At 38.0% G+C, this 26,332-nt stretch overlaps 1 protein-coding gene across 1 annotated transcript in view; it reads left to right on the top strand.

Moving 5' to 3' along the window:
* The window catches only part of CFAP44 (cilia and flagella associated protein 44), a 138,030-nt gene that overhangs the window by 32,994 nt on the left and 78,704 nt on the right, over positions 1 to 26,332 (top strand). Inside the window, exons 9-14 of the mRNA XM_019922445.3 lie at positions 4,748 to 4,903; positions 5,722 to 5,769; positions 6,359 to 6,458; positions 7,152 to 7,246; positions 9,898 to 10,107; positions 10,726 to 10,836. Of these exons, the coding sequence (XP_019778004.1) occupies positions 4,748 to 4,903; positions 5,722 to 5,769; positions 6,359 to 6,458; positions 7,152 to 7,246; positions 9,898 to 10,107; positions 10,726 to 10,836 (720 nt within the window). The remainder of the gene's footprint in view (positions 1 to 4,747; positions 4,904 to 5,721; positions 5,770 to 6,358; positions 6,459 to 7,151; positions 7,247 to 9,897; positions 10,108 to 10,725; positions 10,837 to 26,332) is intronic.

Here is a 26,332-nt window from a genome sequence, read left to right on the forward strand (position 1 = left end):
TTCTGGTGGGAGCATTTAGTCCATTTAAATTTAAGGTAATTATCGATATGTATGTTCCTATTCTCATTTTCTAAATTGTTTTGGGTTCGTTATTGTAGGTCTTTTCCTTCTCTTGTGTTTCTTGCCTAGAGAAGTTCCTTTAGCATTTGTTGTGAAGCTGGTTTGGTGGTGCTGAACTCTCTCAGCTTTTGCTTGTCTGTAAAGGTTTTAATTTCTCCATCAAATCTGAATGAGATCCTTGCTGGGTAGAGTAATTTTGGTTGCAGGTTTTTCCCCTCATCACTTTCAATATGTCCTGCCAGTCCCTTCTGGCTTGCAGAGTTTCTGCTGAGAGATCAGCTGTTAACCTTATGGTGATTCCCTTGTGTGTTATTGGTTGTTTTTCCCTTGCTGCTTTTAATATGCTTTCTTTGTATTTAATTTTTGACAGTTTGATTAATATGTGTCTTGGCGTATTTCTCCTTGGATTTATCCTGTATGGGACTCTCTGTGCTTCCTGGACTTAATTAACTATTTCCTTTCCCATATTAGGGAAGTTTTCAACTATAATCTCTTCAAATATTTTCTCAGTCCCTTTCTTTTTCTCTTCTTCTTCTGGAACCCCTATAATTCGAATGTTGGTGTGTTTATTGTTGTCCCAGAGGTCTCTGAGACTGTCCTCAGTTCTTTTCATTCTTTTTTCTTTTTTCTGCTCTGCAGTAGTTATTTCCACTATTTTATCTTCCAGGTCACTTATCCGTTCTTCTGCCTCAGTTTTTCTGGTATTGATCCCATCTAGATAATTTTTCATTTCATTTATTGTGTTGTTCATTGTTGTTTGTTTCATCTTTAGTTCTTCTAGGTCCTTGTTAAATGTTTCTTGCATTTTGTCTATTCTATTCCACGATTTTGGATCATCTTTACTCTCATTATTCTGACTTCTTTTTCAGGTAGACTGCCTATTTCCTCTTCATTTGTTAGGTCTGGTGGGTTTTTATCTTGCTCCTTCATCTGCAGTGTGTTTTTCTGTCTTCTCATTTTGCTTATCTTACTGTGTTGGGGTCTCCTTTTTGCAGGCTGCAGGTTCGTAGCTCCCGTTGTTTTTGGTGTCTGTCCCCAGTGGCTAAGGTTAGTTCAGTGGGTTGTCTAGGCTTCCTGGTGGAGCGAACTAGTGCCTGTGTTCTGGTTGATGAGGCTGGATCTTGTCTCTCTGGTGTTTCAGGTCCACGTCTGGTGGTGTGTTTTGGGGTGTCTGTGGACTTATTATGATTTTAGGCAGCCCCTCTGCTTATGGGTGGGATTGTGTTCTTGTTTTGCTGGCATAGGGTGTCCAGCACTGTAGCTTGCTGGTCGTTGAGTGAAGCTGGGTGCTGGCGTTGAGATGGAGATCTCTGGGAGATTTTTGCCGTTTGATATTATGTGGAGCTGGGAGGTCTCTTGTTGACCAGTGTCCTGAAGTTGGCTGTCCCACCTCAGAGGCACAGCACTGACTCCTGGCTGCAGCACCAAGAGCCTTTCATCCACACGGCTCAAAATAAAAGGGAGAAAAATTAGAGAGAAAGAATTAGTAGAAGTAGGAAGAAAGAAAGAAAGGAAGGAAGGAAGAAAGGAAAGAAGGAAAGAAAGGAGGGAGGGAGGGACGGTGGGAGGAAGGAAGGAAGGAGGGAAGGAAGGAAAAGAAGGAAGGTAAAGTAAAATAAAATAAAGTAAAATGTAATAAAGTTATTAAATTAAAAAATAATTATTAAGAAAAAGAATTAAAAAAAAAACAGACGGATAGAACCTTAGGACAAATGGTGGAAGCAAAGCTATACAGACAAAATCTCATACAGAAGTATACACATACACACTCACAAAAAGAGGAAAAGGGGAAAAAATCATAAATCTTGCTCTCAAAGTCCACCTCCTCAATTTCAGATGATTCGTTGTCTATTCAGGTATTCCACAGATGCTGGGTATATCAAGTTGATTGTGGAGCTTTAATCCGCTGCTTCTGAGGCTGCTGGGAGAGATTTCCCTTTCTCTTCTTTGTTCTCACAGCTCCCGGGGCTCAGCTTTGGATTTGGCCCCCCCTCTGTGTGTAGGTCGCAGGAGGGCGTCTGTTCTTCGCTCAGACAGGACGGGGTTAAAGGAGCAGCTGCTTCGGGGGCTCTGGCTCACTCAGGCCTGGGGGAGGGAGGGGTACAGAGTGTGGGGCGAGCCTGCGGTGGTAGAGGCCGGCGTGACGTTGCACCAGCCTGAGGTGCGCCGTGCGTTGTCCCGGGGAAGTTGTCCCTGGATCCCGGGACCCTGGTAGTGGCGGGCTGCACAGGCTCCCTGGAAGGGGGGTGTGGATAGTGACCTGTGCTCGCACACAGGTTTCTTGGTGGCGGCAGCAGCAGCCTTAGAGTCTCATGCCTGTCTCTGGGGTCCGCGCTTTTAGCCGCGGCTCGCGCCCGTCTCTGGAGCTCCTTTAAGCAGCGCTCTTAATCCCTTCTCCTCACGCACCAGGAAACAATGAGGGAAGAAAAAGTCTCTTGCCTCTTCAGCAGCTCCAGACCTTTCCCGGACTCCTTCCCGGCCAGCCGTGGCGCACTAACCCCCTGCAGGCTGTGTTCACGCCGCCAACCCCAGTCCTCCCCAGGCGCTCCGACCAAAGCCTGAGCCTCAGCGCACAGCTCCGCCCGCCCCCGCGGGTGAGCAGACAAGCCTCTCGGGCTGGTCAGTGCCGGTCGGCACCGATCCTCTGTGCGGGAATCTCCCCGCTTTGCCCTCCGCACCCCTGTTGCTGTGCTCTCCTCCGTGGCTTCGAAGCTCCCCACCTCCGCCGCCCGCAGTCTCCGCCCGCGAAGGGGCCTCCTAGTGTGTGGAAACTTTTCCTCATTCACAGCTGCCTCCCGCTGGTGCAGGTCCTGTCCCTATTCTTTTGTCTCTGTTTATTCTTTTTTCTTTTGCCCTACCCAGGTACGTGGGGAGTTTCTTGCCTTTTGGGAGGTCTGAGGTCTTCTGCCAGCGTTCAGTAGGTGTTCTGTAGGAGTTGTTCCACGTGTAGATGTATTTCTGGTGTATCTGTGGGGAGGAAGGTGATCTCCGTGTCTTATTCTTACGCCATCTTCCCCTCGTCCCATGTTAGCACAGTATTAACAGTGGGCTCAGATGTCCTTCCAAAATGCCTGGTATGAATGGGTCATTTTCTAGGGACAACGAGGCCAAACATTTGTTAGGTAATATTTTACTGAGTTTACTGATTAGAAATACAAAGGTGAGCTGATAGGGTTTGCCTTTGGATGCTCCCTTCCTGGTGCTCTGTGCACTAGTGAACTCGCTTGTCCTCACCTGTGGACACTGTCCTGCCCATAGTGTGGGCTAAGCTGGGACATTGCTTCTGCATCTCCATCCTTCTGGCTGTTGTCACACCTCTTCTCCCACCTACCCATGTGTAGGTACCCTGCTGTTGCTGGCAAACCTGCAGTCTTCTGATTTGCCTTGTGGTCCCCACAGTACGTATTTCTACTGGGGCCTTTCATAAGAAAATATTCATAAAAGGGAGTATTCTCCGGACATTCTTTAGGAAGTAGTATTATCAGAAGTAAGACTGTATTATTTTTTTTTTACTAGTATGGTTACTCTGGTACTTACTGAGCTTATGTATGGCTCCCACAATATATTAGAGACATGTCTTCCACAGTTTGTCCTCTTACCATTGGCTTTTTGAGTCATGTTAAATTTAATTTTGTTCTATTTTACTCATTGCTCTGAGAATCTTTTGTCCTTTACTATGTCATACAACATATTCAGTATCCTTCCAAGGCATATGTCACCCCCAAATACATCAAAATAGCAAGTGGAGGAGAACCTCAAGAGAAGAGAAGTTAAATACTTCACAGAAGATCCCTTCATGGACATCACTAATTTGCTTCCCCTTTCAAAGTCTGCCCTTATCTCTTCAGTCCTCTATGTTGTAAATCTCTACTTCTCACCCTCTAGGAAAAACCTACTCCAACTCCCAGGAGTTAGTCTGACCCTAGGATCTGGGACTCTCCTCCACAATGCTACTCTGTGGGACACTACCAATCCTCCCAGAGTCTGAGTTGTTGAGTCTAGGATGACGTAGCAGGATGTGGCTACAGAACCATCCAGGCTGGGCTTTGGCACTTCACAGAGGAAGTCCTTCCGAGTCTCTTCACCACATAAAGTGAAACTGTGCTCCCTCATCCTTCCCTGGTACTATTCTGGTCTCCTATCGCAAGAACAACAATCCTTATCTGAATAGTACAGTCTAAATCTATGATAAGGAAGAGAAACATTATCTCATGAAGACATTACCTACATCCATTTTTCTCTGCTTATAATGAAGATAGTGCTTGGATCATTAAGCAAGAAGGTCTGTGTCCCCTCTCCAGGAGCCCACGAATCTAATGTAAGACGAGGCTCGTCATGATGTCTCAGTGTATGACTGAACCATTTATTCCTTGCGGCCGCTATATATGCAGTAAGGCCTGACAGAAACCTTGAAATAAAGTTTACTTTGGGCAAATTAGAATTCTTATTCAGGTCTGTATTTTCTCACTAATCTCCATAAATACAAAGGAAATTATAATAATTCATTATTCCCATTTCAGAGCAAAATCCCAGGGTTAGATTTTGTCTGGTGTTTTAATTTATACCTACTCATTATTTTCCTGAAACAAGAAGAAATGACTTTTGAAAAAAAATGGGGCCTTTTCTGGCTTATAACATATACATTCAGAAACTGCTGATTGATTAAAGTATTTTCTTATTTTTTAAGATATGGGATTTTGAGACAATAGACACTGCTGATACTATGGACGAGACTGGATTGTTAGAGATAGAGCCCATTAATGAACTTCAAGTAGACAAGAATGTCAGACTCTTCTCTATGATAAAAATGAATGAAATTGGAAATAATTTTTGGTTGTCTCAGGTAAGATGCACTCTTCTCTCTTTGCTCTTTAAAGTTATCCGGACATTGGGACTTCCCTGGCGGTCCAGTGGTTAAGACTTTGCCTTCCAATGCAGGGGTTGCAGGTTTGATCCCTGGTCGGGGAGCTAAGATACCACATACCTCATGGCCAAAAAACCAAAACATAAAACAGAAGCAATACTGTAACAAATTCAATAAAGGCTTTAAAAAAATACATTAAAAAAAGTTATCTGGGCTTCCCTGGTGGCACAGTGGTTGAGAGTCTGCCTGCCGATGCAGGGGACACGGGTTCGTGCCCCGGTCCGGGAGGATCCCATGTGCTGCGGAGCGGCTGGACCCGTGAGCCATGGCCTCTGGGCCTGCGCGTCCGGAGCCTGTGCTCCGCAATGGGAGAGGCCGCAACAGTGAGAGGCCTGCGTACCGCAAAAAGAAAAAAAAAAAGTTATTTGGACATAAAATTAAAATAGTAGTATAATTTATGGTCACTGTAAATCCATTGTACTATTAAGACTACTGTTGATACTACAATGAAGAGTTCCGTGAATTTTGATATTTAATTGACTTGTATTTTATACACAGAAAACAAATTAGCATTTTTATTATGTTAAATTGACTATAAGTTTTATGAGATTGCTTCATTTATTGTGTCGTGTTCTAAGATGCATGAAAGTTGCTATTGTTTAATTTCAATCACACTTTAAAATATATGTAAGTTTTTGGTATGTTTTGTCCTTTAACTAAATCATAAAAAAAATTCCTTTAATTTGATAAAAGTCTAAAACGATGAACAAAATATTATTAGGTATTTAATTTTTTAGGATTCCAATGGAGCCATATGGAAGCTTGACCTTAGCTTTTCAAATATTGTAAGTTGCCTATTTTTCTTTTTTTCTAATTCTCATAGTAAAGACCTTTGTTGTTATTCTTTAAAAGATACTCTTTTTCCATATTTGATCATCGTTGTCATCAAAAACTTGCTCAACATATTCAAAGAATTCATACTGTCTCTGTCTCTTTCTCTCGTTATGACTTTACATAAAAAAGGATCTATCTCATAACAGAATTTACAAGAAAAGTGGCAATGACAGTGCCTAACATTATACAGTGCTTTACAGGTTTCATAAACATATGGCATTTTAATGTCTATTATCTCATATAATCCTCACAACTACTCTGTTTTGTAGGCAGGCAGTTGCCATCATCTCATTTTACTGATGAAGAAATGGAAACCGGCATTTGAAGTGACTTGTGCCAAATCACACAGCCATCAACTGCATCATCTGTCTCTCCTAATTCCAAACTTCAGCGCCCTTTCTATCTTACTATGCCTTTTCTTATTTCTGTTCAGATAAAGTCACACATGATACAGGGTTCTAATTGCATTTCTTTAAACTTGGCCTTAGTTCTGTGTTAACCTATCTTTGAGCTCTAATAGGATCTTTTTTTTGTTATCAGACCCAAGATCCAGAATGCCTCTTCTCCTTCCATTCTGGAGCCATTGAAGCCTTGGCCGTCTCTCCTGTCACTTATCTCATGGCCACTACTAGCTTGGACTGTAAGTAGGAACTCATATCTGGACCTTGGTGTTTTGTTTTCAATTCATTTTTTAATGTGTTTGATTAAAGTATTTGAGAATTTTTCCAAAAGGGAAGCTTCTTGATGCAAGTGAGGTGAGTTTCAGGAGAGGGGAAAGGGCCCAAAATACGGCAACCATGGTTATTGCGAGAGATTAAAATAAAGACACATCAATAAGTTACTCGTGAAAATACCATTCATCTTGGTGTTATCCACATTCATGCTTTTCCTTTTCTTTCCATCTCTTTCTTCCTTCTTGACTTACAGTGAATCTGTGTGGACTGTGCAAGGTGAAATTGATCCACCAGTCAGTCATCAGTTGTTTCTTTACTACAGTCGTCCCTTGGTATCTGTGTAGGGATTTGTTCCAGGACTCCACTGATACCAAAATCCACAGATGCTCAAGTCCCTTATATAAAATGGCATAGCATATATATATATATATATATATATATATATATATAAAATGGCATATAAACATTATTCATGTTTATAAATTACCTGATCGAGGGTATACATGTAAAGTTTTAACTAAAGAAAGTTCCATTAGATTATCAGTTGATTTAATTTTTATGATGTTTCTTGTTTAGTGCTTAAATGTGAAGTGAGCTAAAGTTATTAAAGATATTTATATATATATATAAATGTTTCTTTTAAAACTGTCTTTCTGTAGGCTCTGTTAGACTCTATGATTTTGCTAGCAAAACTCCTTTGGTTCAGATGAAATTCAAACAAGGAGGTACTGCCCTTACTTGGGTACCACGACGGGTAAGCTTATTGTTATAATGAATTTCTACTAGAATCTATTTGTAAATATGGTATATTAGTGCTATTTCTTAGAAACAGATATTTTATGACTCTGGATTTTAGAGAAGAACAAAAATTTTAGTTCACTCAGAACGTGATAGAAATCATATCATGACTTTGCTATTGTGGTTTTGGTTCTGTTTTAATGAAAATCTATTGTTATGCCACCTAAAGTTTAGAAATAGTTCCATGTTAAAAAGTAATTACCTGATGGGCTTCCCTGGTGGCGCAGTGGTTGGGAGTCCACCTGCCGATGCAGGGGACACGGGTTCGTGTCCCGGTCCGGGAAGATCCCACATGCTGCGGAGTGGCTAGGCCGATGAGCCATGGCCGCTGAGCTTGTGTGTCCGGAGCCTGTGCTCCGCAACGGGAGAGGTCAGAACAGTGAGAGACCCACGTACCGCAAAAAAAAAAAAAAAAAAAGTAATTACCTGACAGAACTTTGTGTATCTGTCCTTGGCCTGACTCTGATTCATTCATTCTTTATATTTCCAGCATGTCTGCAACGTGCCAGTCCTGATTCTGGGAATATAGCAGTGAACAAAAAGAAAAAAAATATTTGCCCTCATGAATCTCCCACTAGAGTGGGAGACAGGAGGCAGAGACAGACAAAAAACAAAATAAGTAAATTTATGTGATATGTTAGATAATGATAAGAGCTATGGAAAAAATGAGAGATCATTGTTCTAGTTGTCTATTGCTGTGTAATAAACTACCCCAAATGTAGTGGCATAAAACGGCAATCATCTTATTTTGCTCAGTCTCTGGTTTGGGAATTCGGACAGGTGACAACAAGGATGGATTATCTCTGCTTCACAGTATCTGGGGCCTCAGTAGGGGAGATTTGAATGGTTGGGGCCTAGAGTCATCTGAAGGCTTCTTTGTTACAGGTCTGGCACCTGGGTTGAAGGTTAAGCTATGCTGGGATGTCAACAGCAGTGCTTACCTGAAGCCCATGCCACATGGAGAGGTCATTATCACAGCATGGTGGCCTCAGGGCAGTCACACACTTCTTTATGGCAGCTCAGGGCTCCAAGATATAGTGTTCCAGCAAATAAGGCAGAAGCTGCTGTCCTTTTATGACCTGGCCTTGGAAGTCACATAATGTCACTTGTACCATACTCAGTTGGGTGAAGCAGTCACAAGCCCCCCCCACTCCCAGATTCAAGGAGGGAGGGACTTAAACCCCACCTCTCCATGAGAGGCATAGCAAAAAATTTGCAGCCAAGTTTTTAAAGTGTCATGGGAATATTTGGGGAATATTTTATCCTTATTGTTTTGGGTTGAAGTCAAAGAGAAAATGTTCCAGGCCCAAAGTAGATGTGGAGGTGGCTGGAATGGAGGGGAATTTCATGATGCGATCAAGACCAGAAGGAGAACTCAGGCCAGGGAATAGAAGCAGAACAATGATGAGGCTGGATTAAGTGGAAATGACAGAGTATTTAGATTACCAAACACGGATCACTCTTTATCCTAATCTATTTACACTCTTACCTAAATTCTTTAAAATACAGCCTATGTAATTGAATCATTTTTTCAGATGCTTGGGCAATGTCCATAGAATGTTTTCTTTTTTAGCCTTATATCCAAGTAATGATCATATGGACATTATGCTTGAATTGCCCCTTCCTCATACCCTCTTGCCTTTCTGGAAAACTGCACATCATTGTTTACAATTTAGCCCAGGTCAGATATCATCTCCTCTGCATAGCCCTCCATGACCCCACCTTCACGTAGAGCTGCGTACTTCTTCCTTTGCGGTTTTTGTTTAAGGACTGTGTATATACCTCTTTTATAGCACTTATCACAGTGTACTAAGATGACTTGCTTTATTGACTGTCTTTCCCACCAGACTGTTTGTTCTTCATGGCGACACCATATCTTATTCATCTTTGTACTTCCAGTGCCTCTAGAGTTACTGGTACATTTAGACACTTAGTAAATGTTTGCATAAACATTCAGTTGGAATTGAATGGAATATAGTTTTCTTATTCCCAAGGTTTTCATAATTGCCTGGCTTCAGGGATGATCAGTCTGCTCTAAAGAATACCAAGGCTCTTGCCCTTCTCCTGAATGCCTTCTGAGATAGCAGATTTAGTACATTAAGACATTGCTAGATTTATATCTCTGGCCCAGACTTCTCCTCTAAGCTGCAGACTAGGTCAGCTTTCTTTGCTATGTGCTCTCAGAATGTTTATTTCCTTTTACTTATTTCAGTTCATAATTCCATATTCATTTGTGCGGTTGATTAATGTCTGTCCTCCCACTCAACCATACATTTGTAAAAACAGGGGTTGAGACTGTTTATGCTCACACTTGGGTTGCTGGTGATGGGTGCCTGGCACATAGTAGAAAGACGCTCCACCAGCTTTTGCTCATTGAATGCTTGGATTGTCATTGTTTACCTGTCTCATGGTCTGCAGTGGTAAGGAACTGTCATAGAAGAGATGGAGGTTACCAGAAAGTAGTATAAGGAATTATTGATTAGCATTTATTTTAGTTAATTATTTAGTTAAATAATTTAAGTCTAAATAAAATACAGAAATCTGTTATGTAGTACAGCTTTCTTAATCAACTAATTTCAGAAACCTTGCATTTCTTTTTTGTCCAAGGTAAGCAACAGTGGAGCACAGATTATTGCAGGATTTGAAGATGGCGTTGTTCGAATTCTTGAACTTTATGATCCAGACGGGCTCACAAGTTTTGTGGGACGGAAGAGAGTTTCAGATGCAGATATTTGTTTGAAACAGGTTTTCAAACCTCATACTTCTCCTGTCACTGCTTTAGCTTATGATCGTGATGGAGAAGTTCTAGCCACAGGGGTAAGTAGTAGATTTCCTTGTGTTTCCTATTGAATTTTCCTGGTTAACCCTGCCTTGTTAGTCTTCCTACTTAATGATGCCTTATTTGCTTATATTCCTTTCTGAGAATATATCCCTATTTTGTTTTCTTTGTATTCAGATTCTTTCAGTATAGTCTGTGCATGACATTTAAAAATATTCTTACAAATTGAGTTGTAATGCTTATTTTAAATGAACAGAAATGTTCAACTGGGAATCATGCAACATGTTTTATGTATAATGAACGTTTTATAACCTAGGTATGTTCTTATGTGGAATTGGCCTAAATGAAGAGAATAAACATGTAAATGCTTTATGCATAAATAGGTGAGCATATGCATTGTGGAATTTTTTGTGAATCTTATATACAGGTATGGTGAGCATCTTTTCAGAAACACATACAAGAAAACATGGTTTGTCAAGTGTTCTCATGGGGAAAATGAAGCAAATATTTGAAACAAGAATGTTCCCAGAATAACCTGGGGAAATATGATCATTGTAGGTATACGTATACAGTGGGTGTAATATAGCTGTTAAATGCTTCTTTGTACTGTATGCAATATGTTTCATTATATATTTCGGTATCTCTCTTTTTCTTAGAGTAAAGATCAAACTGTCTTCTTCTTTGAAGTGGAAAGGGGTTATAAGCCAATCGGTTATATTACTACTCCTGGACCTGTTTGCCAGTTAACCTGGTCTACAGCCTCTCATGTAAGTAGTTATTTGTCTTCGTGTTTAAATCTCAGTTACTACGTAGTGAAGTGATCTGGTAGATAGACAATAGTGGGTGGAATTATTAGCTCCACTCCTGGGTCCCGCTGTGAGGGGCCAGGGAAGCTGCTCAGCTTTACTAGTGGAGCGTTACTCAGGAGCTTCAAGCCCTTCCCATTACCTCCTCCTTCTTCCATAATCTAATTATTGTATCAGACTTTGCTTCAACAATGGAGACTTCAGCCCAAAACACAACATGTCAGAATGTGTTGAGTGTACTTGTCCTCATGTTTAATCTCTTTACTTCCCTTCTGCTCCCATTCCAGCTCCATTTTCTCTTCTAATCTTCCATTGCCTCTTTTCTAATAACAATTGGGGATTCAGTATTGATTACTAATCTTATTTAATGCCCCTAATTTCCCTAATTTTGAGCATAGGATACTTCAGTCACCTGAATATTGATTGAATGTCTAAACCAGGTACTTGTACTAGGGTTCCAGCATAATAATAATGCTGATGAACTGCGTAGAGGTACTGTCAGGATTTTGGAGGTGGGGGGTAACATCTTTAATCTATTTTAAGCTCTTCTAAAGAAAATGGCTATAAAAATATAGTAGTACCTAGAAAAAAATATTTTTTAATTAACAAATACTCATTGTTTTCATCTTTGCTAGGCCCTGGCAATGGATTCAATAAGCAGTATATAACAGTATCTTCTGAAGGAGAAAAAAAAAAATACACATGTTTAAGAAGTTATATTGATCTGTGATAGAATTATTTAAGATTTCACAAGGGAATGGGTGACTAAATTATCAGTGATATCAGTGGTATAGACAATACGTGCTGTGAATATAGAGCATGTATATCAAGAAAGGGAATATCAAGAAAGGGAGAAGTTAACACGTGATGTGAGTTAGTTGAGAGGAGGAGAGTGCAAGTTGTGTAGGCGAAGGAAAGAGAGCTGCAAAGGATGCTCTGTGTTAAAGCATGAACTATTGATTGTATCACAACATATAATATTTTGTGCATCCTTCAATCATTTCCCTATATAACAAAGTTTTAAAAAACCCAGCATTTTTCAGGGGTTGGGAATGATGGGTGGGAAGGGGGTGGGTGTGACTATAAGGGGCAGCTTGAGGGAGATCTTTGCAGTGGTGGGATAGTTTATGTTTTGATTGTGGGTGGTTGCATGAATCTGCACATGTGATAAAATGACACAGAACTATACACACATTCTATATTAATGTTGATTTCCTAGTTTTGATATTGTTGCAGAAGTAACCAGTGGGAGAAACTGGGCAAAAGGTATAAACCTCTTTGTACTATCTTTGCAGCTTCCTATGAATTAATAGTTACTTCAAAATAAGAAACTAAAACAAAAATTAAGGCAGAAAAGACACCCCCCCCAAAACAAAAAAACAATTCAAAAGTCATTTCAGTCAGTGGTGCCAATTAACACTTATATTTCTAGTATTATTTGGGAATTAGTAAAGTAAGTTACTCTCATCTCACAATATATACATGCGCCAAATCATCACGTTATGCACCTTAAACTTACACAATGTCATGTCAGTTATATTACAATGAAGCTGAGGGAAAAAAGTAAATTAACATGTATAACTGATACTGCACACTTCAGTTGTCCAAATAGCAATAGCTGTTAGCCCCTACCAGCTCACTGGTCAGACCTCCTACCTTCCTGAATGCATTAAGCTTCTGCTCATTATTTTGGTTTCCAATAAAGCTGCATCACACACAGAACCATTCCATCTGCAGTGGTCACTACCATGATCACTTAGGCAGCAGTGTGGAGAAGTTACAAGGGAGCCAAATGAGAGGCAGGTAGATCTATTGGACAGCTGTGTTCCAGAGAAGATGTGACCAAAGTGTGAAAGACTGTGTGGATAAGAGATAGGTAGAATTGACTGAACTTGGTGATCTTCCGAATTTCTGGGGGTGATTTTGATGTGTCTAAATGAAATTCATTAGAGTTTTTCTAAGACATGTTTTTCCTCCTGCATTTTTCTGAGAACACCATTCTCCCTGTTACCTAAACCAGAAAATCTTTAGAGTCATCTCTTCCCTACCTCTAACCGCCCTGCTTTGGTGGTTCACCAAGCCCCCCCATTGGTTATGCACCCTAAACATCTGTTAAATCTGTCTCTTCCTCTATGTTGTCTTGTTCCTCTTTGTTTCATGCACTAAGCTTTGAACTTGATCTTCTCTGCCTAAAATGACCTCCTTCTTGTCATCCTAGCACACATCAACTCACTATATTTTAACACACAGTTTAATATTTTATTAAGGATTTTTGCATCTACATTCATAACAGAGTGATAATTTCCCCCTTTTGTAATGTCCTTGCCAGGTTTGGAATCAAGGTATTTCTGTCCTCTTTTTTTTTTTTTTTTTTTAAAAAAAGTCTTTTCTATTCTCTGGACCTGATTTGTTGTTTGTAGGAGGATTTTTAATAATGGATTGAATTTCTTCAGTAGATGTCTTCTTTTAGCAGTTTATAGTTCTATAACTTCCAACCCACAATTTTATACCCAGTGGTAGTATCTTTCAAAAATGAAAGTAAGTAAACAATAATGTGACTTTTTGGATGAAATGAGCAACTCCTGTTCTCATGCAGCTTAGGGTTGTGCAAATGTTTTAAAGGCAAAGGCCCAGCAGAATGTCAGACTCCCTTTTCTGCGTTTCCCTTTTCTCTGGTATCATGTGCCATCAGGTCCTAACTTTCTTGTCACTTTGAACTTCAGCTTGTGTCTATTCATCTCTGAGAGAATGCCTAAAGCTCTAGAACACTGCATTCTGTTTGGCTTCTAGGTCCCATGCAGTAAGTTGACCAATGCCCTTAGGAGAAAGAGGTGCAGAGAATGCCCAGCTCACCTCACCTAGCTTCCCTTCTCCTGCTATCTTGGCTCTTAGAGCTGTGGCTTTACTGGTTTCTCTGTGTTGTCTTGAACTAACTGGTTTAGCATAGTTTTCATGTGTCATTGAATTCAGTTTGCTAACATTAGTGTTTTTCATCTATGTTTATAAAAAAGATTTGGATAATATTTTCTGTCTTCATAGTTCATCATCAAGTTTGTTATTAAGGTTTTTTTCATCTCCTAAGATGAGTTGTAAACTATTCTTTCTCTCTATTCTCTTGAAGAATTTGTAATATATTAGAATTTTGAGTTTTTGGCAGACTTGGTAGTAGAGCCATCAGAGCATAGGGTTTTTTTTTATTTTGAGGTGCTTTAAAAAAAATTAATTCAATGCCTTTAATGATTATAATTCTTCTTTTTAAATTTTAAAGTATAATTGACATAAATAAGTCTCAGATATGCGACATGATTTGATAATTGTATACATTGAGAACTGATCACCACAATAAGTCTAGTTAACATCTGTTACCATACACGAGAACTTTTGAGATCTACTCTGAGCAACATTCAAATATGCAGTACAGTATTATTAACTATAGTCATCATGCTGTACATTACATTCCTATGACTTATTTTATCACTGGAAATTTGTACATTTTGAACCCCTCCATTTTATCATCACCCAGCCCCTGCCTCTGGCAACCACCAGTCTGTTTTCTGTGCCTAATGTTTTTTTCTTTTTTAAAGATTCCACATACAATTGATATCATGCAATATTTGTCTTTCTTTTCCTGACTTATTTCACTTAGCATAATGTCCTCAAGGTCCATCCATATTGTTGCAAATGATAAGATTTCATTCTTTTTTATGGCTGAATAATATTCCATTGTGTACATATAATCACAATGGAATATTTTCTTTATCCATTCACCCTTCAATGAACACATAGTTTCCATATCTTGGCTATTGTAAAGAATATTGTGATAAACTTGAGGGTGCATGTATCTTTTCCAGTTAATGTTTTCATCTCAGATAAATACCCTGAAGTGGGATTGCTGGATCATGTGGTAGTTCTATTTTTAATTTTTTGAAGAATCTCCACAATGTTTTCCATAGTGGCTGTACTGATTTATGTTCTCACCAACAGTGCACAAGGGTTCCCTTTTCTCTACATCTTAGCCAACATTTCTTGTTTTTTTGATAATAGCTATTCTAACAGGTGTGAGGTGATATCTCATTGTGGTTTTGATTTGCAGTTCCCTGATGATTAGTGATGTTGAGCATATCTTCATGTACTTGTTGTCTGTCTCTATGTCTTCTTTGGAAAAATGTCTGTTCAGATCTTCTGCCCCCTTTATAATTGGATTCTTTGTGCTTTTTTTTTTGCTAATGAGTTGTATGAGTTCTTCATGTATTTTGGATATTAGTCCCTTTTCAGATAGATTATTTGCAAATATTTTTGCTTATTCATAAGGTTGCCTTTCATTTTGTTGAGTTCTTTGCTGTGCAAAAGCTTTTTTAGTTTGATGTAGTCTCACTTTGTTTTTGTTTTGTTTTTGTTTTTGCTTTTGTTGCCTTTGCTTTTGGTGTCAGATCCAAAAACTCATCGCAAAGACCAATGACAAGGTCAAGGAACTTACTGCCTATGTTTTCTGTAAGGAGTTTTATGGTTTCAGGTCTTACGTTCAAGTCTTTAATTTGTTTTGAGTTAATTTTTGTGCACGGTATAAGATAGTAGTCCAGTTTCATCCTTTTGCCTGTGGCTGTCCAGTTTTCCCAGCACCATTTATTGAAGAGACTGTCTTAACCCCCTTGTGTAGTCTTGGCTCCTTTGTCATAAATTAATTTACCACATATATGTGGATTTATTTTTGGGTTCTCTATTCTGTTCCATTGATCTCTATGACTGTTTTTATGCCAATACCTTATTGTTTTGATTACTATAGCTTTGCAGTATAGTTTGAAATCAGGTAGTGTGATGCCTCCAGCTTTGACTTCTTTCTCAAGATTGCTTTGGCTATTCAGGGTCTCTTGTGGGTCCAATCAGATGTATTCTTCTTGGTTTAATTTTGGTAAGTACATTTTTCCCCCCTAGGGAACTTGTTTATTTCCTTTGAATTTTCAAATTTTTTGTCTGTAATTTTCGTCATATTCTTAATGTCACAGGATCTGTAATGATGTTTCCTTTTCAGTTTTTTATACTGGTCATTTTTTTCCCTTCCTCTTGCTTAATCTTCCTAGATGTTTGTCAATTAGTGTTTTCAAGGAACTTTTTACTTTATTGATTTTATTTTGGTTTTTATTTTATTAAGTTATATTCTTTTATTACAATCCTACATTTACTGTCTTAAGGTTTATTTTCTTGTTTTCTAATTTCATGAAACGGATATTTATATTTTATTATTATTCTTTATATGTATCTTTATGTGTACCTTATAAAGCTATAGCCTTTAATGTATCCCACAAGTTTTGATAATGTAGTATTTTTATTATCATCCAGTTGAAAATATTTTCTCAGTTTCATTTTGATTTCCTTGACCTATGGACTATTAAAAAGTATTGATATTTTATTGTTTATTTTTAATCTTTTTTTTTTTTTTGGCTGTATTGAGTCTTTGTTGCTGTGCACAGGGTTTCTCTAGTTGCGGTGACTGGGGGCTACTCTTTGTTGTGGTGCACAGGCTTCTCATTGCAGTGGATTCTCTTGTTGTGGAGCATGGGCTCTAGGCACACAGGCTCAGTAGTTGCAGCACATGGACCCTAGAGTTCATGGGTTTCAGTAGTTGCGGTGCATGGGCTTAGTAGTTGCAGCATGTGGGCTGTAGGGTGCACAGGCTTTAGTAGTTGTGGCTCATGGGCTCTAGAGCGCAGGCTCAGTAGTTGTGGCACACAGGCTTAGTTCTCTGCGACGTGTGGGATCTTCCTGGACCAGGGATCGAGCCTGTGTCCCCTACATTGGCAGGGAAATTCTTGACCACTGCACCACAGGGAAATCCTTTATTTTTATTATTTAAACTTTATTTTTATTGAAGTATAGTTGATTTACAATATTAGTTTCAGGTGTACAATATAGTGATTCAGTATTTTTATAGATTATACTCCACTTGAATTGATTATAAAATATTGGCTATATTCCCTATGCTGTACAATATATTCATGTGGCTGGTTTATTTTATACATAGTAGTTTGTACCTCTTAATCCCCTACCTGTATCTTGTCCTCCATCTCCACTGGTAACCACTAGTTTATTCTCTATATCTGTGAGTCTGTTTCTGTTTTGTTATATTCACTAGTTTGTTTCATTTTTTAGATTCCACATATAAGTGATAACATACAGTATTTGTCTTTGTCTGACTTATTTCACTAAGCATGATACCGTTCAGGTCCATCCATGTTGTTGCAAATGCAAAATTTCATTCTTTTTTATGGCTGAGTAACCACATCTTCTTTATCCATTCATTTGTTGATGGACAGTTAGGTTGTTTCCATGTCTTAGCTGTTGTAAATAATGCTGCTATGAACATTGGGGTGCATGTATCTTTTCAAATTAGTGTTTTTGGGTTTTGTTTTGTTGGGGATATATACCCAGAAGTAGAATTGCCAGATCATATGGTAGTAATATTTTTAGCTTTTTTAGTAACCTCCATACTGTTTTTTTTACAGTAGCTTCATCAATTTACATTCCCACTGACAGTGTACCAGGGTTCCCTTTTCTCCACATCCTCCCCAACACTTATTAATTATGGTCTTTGGGTTGATAGCCATTCTGGCAGTTGTGGGATGATATCTCATTGTGGGCTTTGATTTGCAATTCCCTGATGGTTAGTGATGTTGAGCATGTTTTCATATGCCTGTTGACCATTTGTATGTCTTCTTTTAAAAAAATGTCTATTCAGGTCTTCTGACCATTTTTAAAATTGTTTGTTTGAATATCGAGTTGTATGAGCTGTTTATATATTTTGGATATTAACCCCTTATGGGTCATGTCATTTGCCAATATTTTCTCTTGTTTAGTAGGTTGTCTTTTTGTCAGTGGTTTACTTTGCTGTGCAAAAGATTAAGTTTAATTAGGTCCCATTTGTTTATTTTTGCTTTTGTTTCCTTTGTTTTAGGAAACAGATCCAAAAAAATATTGTATGGTTTTGGTCAAAGAGTGTTCTGCCTATGTGTTCTTCTAGGAGTGTAATGGTTTCTGGTCTTACATTTAGCTCTATAATCCGTTTTGTGTTTATTTTTTGTATATGGTGTGAGAAAATGTTCTAGTTTCATTCTCTAACATATAGCTGTCCAGTTTTCCCAGTATCATTTATTAAAGGGACTCCTTTCCCCATTGTATATTCTTGCCTCTTGTTGTAGATTAATTTTGCCCATAAGTGTGTGGTTTATTTCTGGGCTCTCTATTCTGTTCCATTGATCTATGTGTCTGTTTTTATGCCAGTACCATACTGTTTTGATTACTGTAGCTTTGTAGTATAGTCTGAAATCATGGCATGTGATACCTCCAGCTTTGTTCTTTTTTTTCAAGATTGCTTTGGCTATTCAGTGTCTTTTATAGTTCCATACAAATTTTAGGGTTATTTGTTTTATTTCTGTGAAAAATGCCATCAGTATTTTAATGGGCATTGCATTAAATCTGTAGATTGCCTTAGGTAGTATGGTCATTTTAACAATATTAATTCTTCCAATTCATGAACATGGGGTATTTTTCCATTTCTTTGTATCTTCAACTTCATCAATGTCTTATAGTTTTCAAAGTATAGATCTCCTACCTCCTTGGTTAAGTTTATTCCTAGGTATTTTATTATTTTTCATGTGGTTTTAAAAAGGACTGTTTTCTCGCTTTTTCTTTTTGGTAGTTCATTATTAGTATATAGAAAAGCAACAAATTTCTGTATATTAATCTTTTTTTGCCTTTTTTATTTCTGTTTATTGTAAAGTTTATTTATTTTTACAATTGCTTCAATTTCAACATTTGCAAGGACAACCGCAGAAACAAACTTTTTATCAAATTTGTTGTCATATCCTAGTATATGCCTAAATTCTTAGAAAATGTCATTTTATATTTGCAAACATTCACTCCGCTTAAGCATACTTTGGGGTGATTGATATGTTCATACATGTAAAATAGATTCTAGGTAATCAAGAACTAAAGCATCAGACAATCAGGAACAAAAGTTTGCAAATTAGCCTTGAATAAGATGTTTATAAATGAATATTTTATCAGTCTGGCATTCTGCTATAACAGAATACCATATACTAGGTGCCTTAAACAACAAACATTTATTTCTCACTGTTCTGGAGGCTGGAAGTCTGAGATCAGCCTCATGGTCAGCATGCTCGGATGCCAGCATGGTCAGATTCATAGTGAGGGCCTTCTACCTGCTTTCCAGATCACTGCCTTCTTGCTGATTCCTCACATGGAGAGAGAGAGAGCTCTGGTCTCTTCATCTTATAAAAGTACTAGCCCCATAATGGGGGCTCCACCCTAAGGACTTCATCTAAATCTAATTACCTCCCAAAGCCCCCACCTCCACATAGGGTTTCAACATATGGATTTTGGAGGAACCCAAATATTTAGTCCATAGTAAGTGGCAAGCAGTTATTCCCTAAAAATATTTGATTTCAGGAAGTGTATTTTACTGAAGATCATTTAGGATATGTTGTTAGTATCTAAAATATTTGGGATACATTATCTAACCTTTCAATATTAGCATCCAACTTGTATCATTTCTTGAATAAGACAAGGGTAGACTGATTTTTTCAATTTCTGAGAGAGATTAATGAATCAAAAAGAATGACAAGATTAATAGTTGCTATATTCTTAAAGTTATGAGAATTAAAATATTCAATATTTTTCATCATGGAGAAAGTATGTTTACTAATTATCAAATTGGAAAATTGAAATGATACACTTCAGTTCATCCCCAAAATGCAATATTACTCAAGTGATAAAAGCTTAATAAATGTATTTTTGAGTGCACTACTTGAAAATTTGAAAAAAAATATTCTCCACAATGAAGGGGCTTTGATTTAGTTAGTTCTTATTGGTTCTTATTGGTAGTTTTCCCAATGTTAGTAACTTTGTCATATAGAGTAATTACAGAGTGTAACCAGTGGGTGACTATTACATTAACTATGATTTGTCAATTGAATCTGTTAATTTAATAAGGAGTAAATGTCTAGGTCTTAACAATAACAATGGAGTTCTTTGTAGTACTTCACAAATACCCAGCCAACCCATGTCAATTAATTTGCTTAGTGGAATTTAGATGACCTTCATAAAATATCCTCTTGATTTATCTAGTCACGTTGTAAATAAAAAGATTAATCAAGGTGTAATACAAAAGAAAATGAGTTTCCTTTTATAGAATTTCACTTGATTAGAAAAGGAAATCTATAAAATGTGGTAGAGAAGTATTAAAGCTCCTTATTCCTATAGGGCATATATTCTGCTGCTTTGATTCATTTTGGGGATGAAGTCTATAAATAAATGTATATGTAAGAAAACCACAGCATTTTCTCTTTAGATGATTCTGAAGTTTTCTAGTTACCTAGCAAAAATGGCATGACATGCATATATATGTATATATGCATATATGTGTATATACATAATATATATGTCATGTTTCTGTATACATATATGCATACTGTACATAAATATCAGTCTTCAAAATTTAAATAAATTTACTGGTTGTTGACATACAGCTTTTCATGAAGGAATTTTGTAAGACAGATTAAAAACAGGAAGAATAGAAACTGCAAAACAGTGCCTCTTACATCTTTCATCTCTAAAACATAAACTACATTCAGTCATCAAGGATACAGACCTTCATGAAGGATAGAGAAGTATAATGAAATTGAATTTTCAGGTATTTTAGAATTAACAATGTGATGAGAGTGACTTACTGTGATACACATGATGGATGAAAAATATCTGGTTGAGTTATTACAATTACAACGATGATTTTGTCATTTTATCACAAAAAATAACCCAACATCTTCCACTTGAATAAGATTACTTAAGAATGTGTGCATAGAACATACAATTGGGTAAGGGTCTGCATTAGCTCATGGAGTACTAGGTGGCTCAATTCAACCTTTTCATGAGGATAAATAAAAGGTTTGACAGAATAACCAAGGCATCTTATTGGTGGTGTGAGATGTAGCACAAACACTGGGAAAACTTCAAGTACCGAAAACTGATTCTGCTAAGAGGGCAGGCATATTCTGATCAAAAGGAAAAAAAGGAAAGAAAGAAAAAAAACAGAGCCTCAAAAATTGGCTCTTTTTTTTTTTTTTTTTTTGCGGTACGTGGGCCTCTCATTGTCGTAGCCTCTCCCGTTGCAGAGCACAGGCTCCGGGCGTGCAGGCTCAGCGGCTCCGCGGCATGTGGGACCCATGCGGACTGGGGCACGAACCCGTGTCCCCTGTATCGGCAGACGGACTCTCTCAACCACTGCACCACCAGGGAAGCCCAAAAATTGGCTATCTTTTTGATGTCCTCCTTAGTCTATGGAGACTCATGTTCAAGATGAGGGCATAGCAAAGGAAGAAATTATGACAAACCTTCACTAACTTAAGCTTTTTTTTTTTTTCTTTTAAGGTTTAAACAAGGAACCAGCTAAAGGATCCATTCTAATTCACTATTTTTTTCTAACTCTCCGTCCATCCATCTCCCTCTCCTCCTTGGCAACCACTAACTAAAGCTTATATCCCCCAAAACTATGTACTAAGATAAAGATGAACCATAAGTTAAATAGCTCTAAAATGCACACTTATGGCCCTGTGTTGGATCACCCAAGTGATTTGGAAATCTTCAAATATGAAAATTGGAATAATGTAGTTCTAGACTAATAGAAACCCCAGAAGACCTCAGGAGAAAGAAACTCTTTCCTCCTCTACAGGGGAAAAATATTCTAACATCAAGTAAAGAAAGGTTGATTGAAAATTCCAATAAATTGTTTCTCTAACATTATTTCCAATGTCTGGATGCTTGAAGGGAATAAGCTGATGAAGCCATGTAGAGACACGTGACCTTGATTTATATTTTTGGGTATCTATGAGTGAAGATATTCCTTGGATAAGGAATGTTGTTGCTACCATTGGCTGTATCAGGAAGACAGACAATTGCTAATGGCTCAAGATTTTATAAAAATATTGATGAACTAGTTGTTGGCCAGGGCATCCAGTGCTAAGATGACTACCAGAAGTATCTCCAACTATGTTGACCCTTGGGTCCTGACCTTTATCATGGGTGTCCTGGTTAAGGGATGTAAAACAGCAACTCTCCAGTGGGTTTATCATGCATGATGGTAGTTGGTACCATGTGTATAGTGTATGACTGTATATTAATCTTGTATTTTGCAACTTTATTCTAATACAGACTTTAGGATTTTTCTATGTATAGTATCATGTCATCTGTAAAAAGTGAGTTTTACTTCTACCCTTCCAATTTGTCTTATTTTTCTTATTTGATTGCTGTTGACAGGCCTTCCAATACTATGTTAAAAATATTAATAGAATTGGTGAGAGTGGGCATCCTTGTCTTTTTCCTGATTTTATAGGAAAAGCTTTCAGTTTTTCACTATTGAGTATGATGATAGCTCTGCATTTGTCATAAATGGCCCTTTTTATGTTGAGGTATGTTCCCTCAAGGCCAACATTGATAAGTTGTTTTTTTTTTTTAATCATGAATGGATGTTGAAATTCATGAAATGCTTTTTCTGCATCTATTGAGATGATAATGTGATTTTTTAACATCTTTATTGGAGTATAATTGCTTTACGATAGTGTGTTTCTGCTTTATAACAAAGTAAATCAGTCATACATATACATATGTGCCCATCTCTCTTCCCTCTTGCGTCTCCCTCCCTCTGAGCCTCCCTATCCCACCCCTCTAGGTGGTCAAAAAGCACCGAGCTGATCTCCCTGTGCTATGCGGCTGCTTCCCACTGGCTATCTATTTTACGTTTGATAGTGTATATATGTCCATGCCACTCTCTCGCTATGTCACAGCTTACCCTTCCCCCTCCCCATATCCTCAAGTCCGTTCTCTAGTAGGTCTGTGTCTTTATTCCTGTCTTACCCCTAGGTTCTTCATGACATTTTTTTTCTTAAATTCCATATACATGTGTTAGCATACGGTATTTGTCTTTCTCTTTCTGACTTACTTCACTCTGTATAACAGACTCTAGGTCCATCCACTTCATTACAAATAGCTCAATTTTGTTTCTTTTTATGGCTGAGTAATATTCCATTGTATATATGTGCCACATCTTCATTATCCATTCATCTGATGATGGACACTTAGGTTGATTCCATCTCCAGGCTATTGTAAATAGAGATGCAATGAACATTTTCATACATGACTCTTTTTGAATTATGGTTTTCTCAGGGTATATGCCCAGTAGTGGGATTGCTGGGTCATATGGTAGTTCTATTTGTAGTTTTTTAAGGAACCTCCAAACTGTTCTCCATAGTGGCAGTACTAATTCACATTCCCACCAGCAGTGCAAGAGTGCTCCCTTTTTTTTTTTTTTTTTTTTTTTGCAGTACGCGTGCCTCTTGTTGTTGTGGCATCTCTCGTTGTGGAGCACAGGCTCCAGACGCGCGGGCTCAGCGGCCATGGCTCACGGGCCCAGCCACTCCACGGCATGTGGGATCTTCCAGGACTGGGGCACGAACCTGTGTCCCCTGCATCAGCAGGAGGACTCTCAACCACTGCGCCACCAGGGAAGCCCGAGTGTTCCCTTTTCTCCACACCCTCTCCAGCATTTATTGTTTCTAGATGTTTTGATGATGGACATTCTGACTGCTGTGAGACGATATCTCATTGTAGTTTTGATTTGCATTTCTCTAATGATTAATGATGTTGAGCATTCTTTCATGTGTTTGTTGGCAGTCTGTATATCTTCTTTGGAGAAATGTCTATTTAGGTCTTCTGCCCATTTTTGGATTGGGTAGTTTGTTTTTTTGTTATTGAGCTGCATGAGCTGCTTATAAATTTTGGAGATTAATCCTTTGTCAGTTGCTTCATTTGCAAATATTTTCTCCCATTCTGAGGGTTGTCTTTTGGTCTTGTTTATGGTTTCCTTTGCTGTGCAAAAGCTTTGAAGTTTCATTAGGTCCCATTTGCTTATTTATGCTTTTATTTCCATTTCTCTAGGAGGTGGGTCAAAAAGGATCTTGCTGTGATTTATGTCATAGAGTGTTCTGCCTATGTTTTCCTCTAAGAGTTTGATAGTTTCTGGCCTTATATTTAGGTCTTTAATCCATTTTGAGCTTATTTTTGTGTATGGTGTTAGGGAGTGATCTAATCTCATACTTTTACATGTACCTGTCCAGTTTTCCCAGTACCACTTATTGAAGAGGCTGTCCTTTCTCCACTGTACATTCCTGCCTCCTTTATCAAAGATAAGGTGACCATATGTGCGTGGGTTTATCTCTGGGCTTTCTATCCTGTTCCATTGATCTATCTTTCTGTTTTGTGCCAGTACCATACTGTCTTGATTACTGTAGCTTTGTAGTATAGTCTGAAGTCAGGGAGCCTGATTCCTCCAGCTCCGTTTTTCTTTCTCAAGATTGCTTTGGCTATTTGGGGTCTTTTATGTTTCCATACAAATTGTGAAATTTTTTGTTCTGGTTCTGTGAAAAATGCCAGTGGTAGTTTGATAGGGATTGCATTGAATCTGTAGATTGCTTTGGGTAGTAGAGTCTTTTTCACAATGTTGATTCTTCCTATCCAAGAACATGGTATATCTCTCCATCTATTTGTATCATCTTTAATTTCTTTCATCAGTGTCTTATAATTTTCTGCATACAGGTCTTTTGTATCCTTAGGTAGGTTTATTCCTAGATATTTTATTCTTTTTGTTGCAATGGTAAATGCGAGTGTTTTCTTGATTTCACTGTCAGATTTTTCATCATTAGTGTATAGGAATGCCAGAGACCTCTGTGCATTAATTTTGTATCCTGCTACTTTACCAAATTCATTGATTAGCTCTAGTAGTTTTCTGGTAGCATCTTTAGGATTCTCTGTGTATAGTATCATGTCATCTGCAAACAGTGACAGCTTTACTTCTTCTTTTCCGATTTGGATTCCTTTTATTTCCTTTTCTTCTCTGATTGCTGTGGCTAAAACTTCCAAAACTCTGTTGAATAAGAGTGGTGAGAGTGGGCAACCTTGTCTTGTTGCTGATGTTAGAGGAAATGCTTTCAGTTTTTCACCATTGAGGATGATGTTGGCTGTAGGTTTGTCATATATGGCCTTTATTATGTTGAGGAAAGTTCCCTCTATGCCTACTTTCTGCAGGATTTTTATCATAAATGGTTGTTGAATTTTGTCAAAAGCTTTCTCTGCATCTATTGAGATGATCATATAGTTTTTCTCCTTCAATTTGTTAATATGGTTTATCACATTGATAGATTTGCGTATATTGAAGAATCCTTGCATTCCTGTAAGAAACCCCACTTGATCATGGTGTATGATCCTTTTAATGTGCTGTTGGATTCTGTTTGCTAGTATTTTGTTGAGGATTTTTGCATCTATGTTCATCAGTGATATTGGTCTGTAGTTTTCTTTCTTTGTGACATCCTTGTCTGGTTTTGGTATCAAGGTGATGGTGGCCTCGTAGAATGAGTTTGGGAGTGTTCCTCCCTCTGCTATATTTTGGAAGAGTTTGAGAAGGATAGGTGTTAGCTCTTCTCTAAATGTTTGATAGAATTCGCCTGTGAAGCCATCTGGTCCTGGACTTTTGTTTGTTAGAAGATTTTGAATCACAGTTTCAATTTCAGTGCTTGTGATTGGTCTGTTCATATTTTCTATTTCTTCCTGATTCAGTCTTGGCAGGTTGTGTATTTCTAAGAATTTGTCCATTTCTTCCAGGTTGTCCATTTTATTGGCATAGAGTTGCTTGTAGTAATCTCTCATGATCTTTTGTAGTTCTGCAGTGTCAGTTGTTACTTCTCCTTTTTCATTTCTAATTCTATTGATTTGAGTCTTCTCCCTTTTTTTCTTGTTGAGTCTGGCTAATGGTTTATCAATTTTGTTTATCTTCTCAAAGAACCAGCTTTTAGTTTTGTTGATCTTTGCTATCATTTCCTTCATTTCTTTTTCATTTATTTCTGATCTGATCTTTATGAGTTCTTTCCTTCTGCTAACTTTGGGGTTTTTTTGCTCTTCTTTTTCTAATTGCTTTAGGTGCAAGGTTAGGTTGTTTCTTAAGATGGGATTGTATTGCTATAAACTTTCCTCTTAGAACTGCTTTTGCTGCATCCCATAGGTTTTGGGTCGTCGTGTCTCCATTGTCATTTGTTTCTAGGTATTTTTTGATTTCCTCTTTGATTTCTTCAGTGATCACTTCGTTATTAAGTAGTGTATTGTTTAGCCTCCATGTGTTTGTATTTTTTACAGATCTTTTCCAGTAATTGATATCTAGTCTCATAGCGTTGTGGTCAGAAAAGATACTTGGTACAATTTCAGTTTTCTTAAATTTACCAAGGCTTGATTTGTGACCCAAGACATGATCTAACCTGGAGAATGTTCCATGAGCACTTGAGAAAAATGTGTATTCTGTTGTTTTTGGATGGAATGTCCTATAAATACCAATTAAGTCCATCTT

The sequence above is a fragment of the Tursiops truncatus genome, chromosome 4 (assembly GCF_011762595.2).
Source record: "Tursiops truncatus isolate mTurTru1 chromosome 4, mTurTru1.mat.Y, whole genome shotgun sequence".
Lineage (NCBI taxonomy): Eukaryota > Metazoa > Chordata > Mammalia > Artiodactyla > Delphinidae > Tursiops > Tursiops truncatus.